General features: G+C 39.6%; 1 protein-coding gene across 1 annotated transcript; it reads right to left on the bottom strand.

Annotated features, from left to right (window-relative positions):
- Window positions 1–62: 62 nt before the first annotated feature.
- Window positions 63–2,070, bottom strand: LOC307270390 (regulator of MON1-CCZ1 complex-like; the record flags this gene model as incomplete). Its single annotated transcript, XM_080054276.1, has 3 exons — window positions 1,870–2,070; window positions 627–703; window positions 63–147 (listed from the first exon to the last, which is right to left on the bottom strand). Coding segments are annotated over exons 1-3 (264 nt in total), but the record flags the coding sequence as incomplete, so codon positions are not given.
- Window positions 2,071–4,388: the final 2,318 nt, after the last annotated feature.

Raw genomic sequence — 4,388 nt, 5'->3', positions numbered from 1 at the left:
GGGTGTGTGTGTGTGTGTGTGTGTGTGTGTGTGTGTGTGTGTGTGTGTGTGTGTTTTCTCACCACAGATTTTGTAGTTCTCTGAACGGCCAGGATTTTATTTCCGATGGAGAACTTGATGCATTTCACTTCTCCTTTATCGTCCATTCTGCAATACAAGTTAAGTTAAAGGTGCAGTGTGTAATATGACATCATCAAGTAAGTTCTACAAAGTTCTAGAATGCAACGCTCCCTGGGTAACCCCACCCCTTTAGAATAATAACAGAAGCTACAGTGGCCTTCAAGGACAAGAACAATTCTAAATTTTAAACAATGCACCTGATGACATTCCAACTATGACACTTTCAAGATGGCGGCACTAGGCCTTGGTCCAAAATATGCAGAAATATGGACATAAATGAGACCCTTTCTAAGGGAAAAAATTATAATTCAAAACATTTGTTTCAGCTATTATGCACTAAATTAAATGTACTTATGGATATTATAATTACTTTCTACAAAATCTGCTAGGAAATAAAACCCAAAATTCTACACACTGCATTACTCCTACATCAGGAGTCAGGAGACAGGGGTATTTTTTTGGAGATTTATTTTACTGTATGAATATTCCTGCACAGACTAATGTACCTGAAGGCCACACTGCTCTTGTCTTCGGGGCCTTTGACCACGACACCGGTGGCACCGCCTGAACGCACCGCGAACACCTGTGGCAGAAAATAACACATTACAATACTGACACTGTGACCGGACATTTCAAAGGTTCCTTAAAAGGTGTCTCCGTGGTAAAGTACAGTAAAATGAGAGAGAGAGAGAGAGAGAGAGAGAGAGAGAGAGAGAGACAGAGAGAGACACAGACAGACAGAAGGAGAGAGAGAGGGAGAGAGAGAGAGAGACAGACAGAAGGAGAGAGAGAGAGAGACATACAGACAGAGAGAGAGACACACACAGACAGACAGACAGACAGACAAACAAACAGAGAGAGAGAGACACACAGACAGACAGAAGGAGAGAGAGAGAGACATACAGACATAGAGAGATACACATACAGAGGGGGACAGACACACACACACACACACACACACACACACACACACACACACACACACACACACACACACACACACACACACACACACACACACACACACACACACACACACACACACACACACACACACACACACACACACACACACAAAACGGCCCTAAAGAGATAAAACTCTCGTTATTTTCATTATAAATGACTGAATGAACAAAGTTGTTTTTAGCCTTAATGTTGCTAACTAGCCTGCAGCTTAGCTTACCTGCGTGTTAGACAGACAGACAGACAGACAGAGCAAGAGACAGACAGACAGAGCGAGAGACAGACAGACACACACAGACAGAGCGAGAGAGACAGACAGACAGAGAGAGAGAGAGACAGACAGACAGACAGAGACAGAGCGAGAGACAGACAGACAGAGACAGAGCGAGAGACAGACAGACAGACAAAGACAGAGCGAGAGACAGACATACAGAGAGAGACAGACAGACACAGACAGACCTAAATGTTGCTAAGTAGCCTACTGCTTAGCTTACCTGCGTGTTAGACAGACAGAGACAGACAGACAGACAGACAGACAGACAGACAGACAGAGCGAGAGACAGACAGACAGACAGACAGAGCGAGAGACAGACAGACAGACAGACCTAAATGTTGCTAACTAGCCTACTGCTTAGCTTACCTGCGTGTTAGACAGACAGACAGACAGACAGACAGACAGAGCGAGAGACAGACATACAGAGAGAGACAGACAGACACACAAAGACAGAGCGAGAGACAGACAGAGACAGACCTAAATGTTGCTAACTAGCCTGCTGCTTAGCTTACCTGCTTGTTAGCTTCGTCGAAAAAAACATTGTTGACACTCGAGGCGTTTTCAAACTGCACGGGGGCTTCACACAGTTCCAGGTAAAGGTGTTGCTCACTCATACTTCCGGGTTGACGAACTATGATTAAGATTAATTGACAATTTGATTAATAATTGTAGTTTTGTGTAGTTTTTTTAGCATCAATTGCAGAAAAACTAAAACCCGGAAGAGGTGAACCGACCAACGGCTACTAGCGCACAGCCGGGTTGACTTCAGAATAAAAGACGAGAAGATTTTAGCGGATATTTTTTTTTAGACACAAAAGGTGAAAATTGTTTGTGTGTGTGTGTGTGTGTGTGTGTGTGTGTGTGTGTGTGTGTGTGTGTGTGTGTGTGTGTGTGTGTGTGTGTGTGTGTGTGTGTGTGTGTGTGTGTGTGTGTGTGTGTGTGTGTGTGTGAGATACATTTATGACAAATTTATGACACATTTGGTCAACTTAATTTACCCTGCTTTAAAGGGACACTGTGTAACATTTTAAGTAATTTATTAGCTAAAATCAATATCCTCATTCATAGATATGTCCTCATTGGTGTAAAATCACCTCTGCCAAAAATCTGAATTATCCTCCTGAGCGGAGAATTACAAAGATTAATATTACATTTTGTACATTGAGAGGGTAAGTCTTATGGAGGCATCCATGTTTTTGGAATGTCATCAGGTGCATTGTTTAGAATTTAGAATTGTTCTTGTCCTTGAAGGCCACTGTAGCTTCTGTTATTATTCTAAAGGGTTGGGGTTACCCAGGGAGCGTTGCATTCTAGAACTTTGTAGAACTTTCTTGATGATGTCATATTACACACTGCACCTTTAACAAGAAAGACAATTTATCTTAAAAAAAAGTAAACGAAAGGAAAATATTGTCAATTAGGAATAAATTCGCAAAATGTCCAGTGCTATTTTTTTTTTGTTTTTTCATTTCAAAACACTAAATGTAATGACATGTATGCCTCACTTACATGTATGTAACTCCCAGAAAACTTGAGGTCTGCTGCAACCCTCAGTTCTTTTAAATCGAGTCTGAAGACTTTTCTGTTTCCATTTTAACCTGTACTTTTTATTTTATTTAAATGTTTTACTTATTTTCATTCGCTTTTAAATGTCTTCTAATGTGTTTATGTATTTTAATCTTGCCCCTGTAAAGCACTTTGAGTGGCCTTGTGTTTGAATTGTGCTATAGAAATAAACTTGCCTTGCCTTGCCTTGCCTTGCCTCAGCAAACAACAACAAAAGAGCACATATTTTATAATGTACAAATTGATAAAAAAAAGGTGTAAATTCTTGAATAATTGGCGTGTGTGTGTGTATGTGTCACACACAAAAAGGTTTGGTTCAAATGATTGAGACTGTATATACAGCCACGGAAGAAATTAAGAGACCAGTCTGGATTTTTCTTGCATCTTCATCTCTACATTACTTAAAGGTGCAGTGTGTAATATGACATCATGAAGAAAGTTCTACAAAGTTCTAGAATGCAACACTCCCTGTGTAACCCCACCCCTTTAGAATAATAACAGAAGCTACAGTGGCCTTCAAGGACAAGAACAATTCTAATTTCTAAACAATGCACCTGATGACATTCCAACTATGACACTTCCAAAATGGTGGCGACAAGGCCTTGGTCCAAAATATGGAGAAATATGGACATATATGAGACCCTTTCTAAGGGGAAAAAATAATAATTCTAAAAAAAAAATTCTACACACTGCAGGTTTAATGGAAATGCTCTTAATGACAATATTTTTATTGTGAATTTGGTAGAAATGTTGTCAGTAGTTTATAGAATAAAACCAAAATGTTCATTCTACTCAAACATATGCCTATATGTAGTAAAACAAGAGACACTGAACATTTGGAGTGGTCTCTTCATTTTTTCCGGAGCTGTATACATAAGGATCATATTTCTGGAATTTTTACTTTATTGTGAAGGAGTCCAAGCGTGAGTCTTCTGCTGCCGAGTCACGTGACAGTCTAATCTGACAGCTCACGTGCTCCAAGGCAAACAGTGCTGTGTTGTTTAACTGATAACTGACACATTCCCTGGGTTCCAATCCCCATACTTCCCTACTATTTAGTACGCCAGAAAAAGATTTAGGATGTCCCAATACATGCGGGTCAATTGTAGTATGCTGAAAATACCTGTAGGCCTATGTCCCTCTCCAATAGCGTTTTGGAGTATTCGTCTTCATTCTTGACATTTCTCGACATAATGAAAAAAAAAATGAACGCGGGGATACTGCTGTGTTGTTTAAATGATAACTGACACATTTACCCTGCGTTCCAAATCTCATACTCTTTCTTTTTACTACACTACATACTAAAGTACAGAAGAGTTTTAGTCTTTTTACTACACTACATACTAAAGTACAGAAGAGTTTTAGTCTTTTTACTACACTACATACTAAAGTACAGAAGAGTTTTAGTCTTTTTACTACACTACATACTAAAGTACAGAAGAGTTTTAGTCTTTTTACTACACTA

This window comes from Ammodytes marinus, assembly GCF_949987685.1.
Source record: "Ammodytes marinus genome assembly, contig: scaffold_114, whole genome shotgun sequence".
Taxonomy (NCBI): Eukaryota; Metazoa; Chordata; class Actinopteri; order Uranoscopiformes; family Ammodytidae; genus Ammodytes; species Ammodytes marinus.
This window is presented reverse-complemented; position numbering and strand designations above follow the sequence as displayed.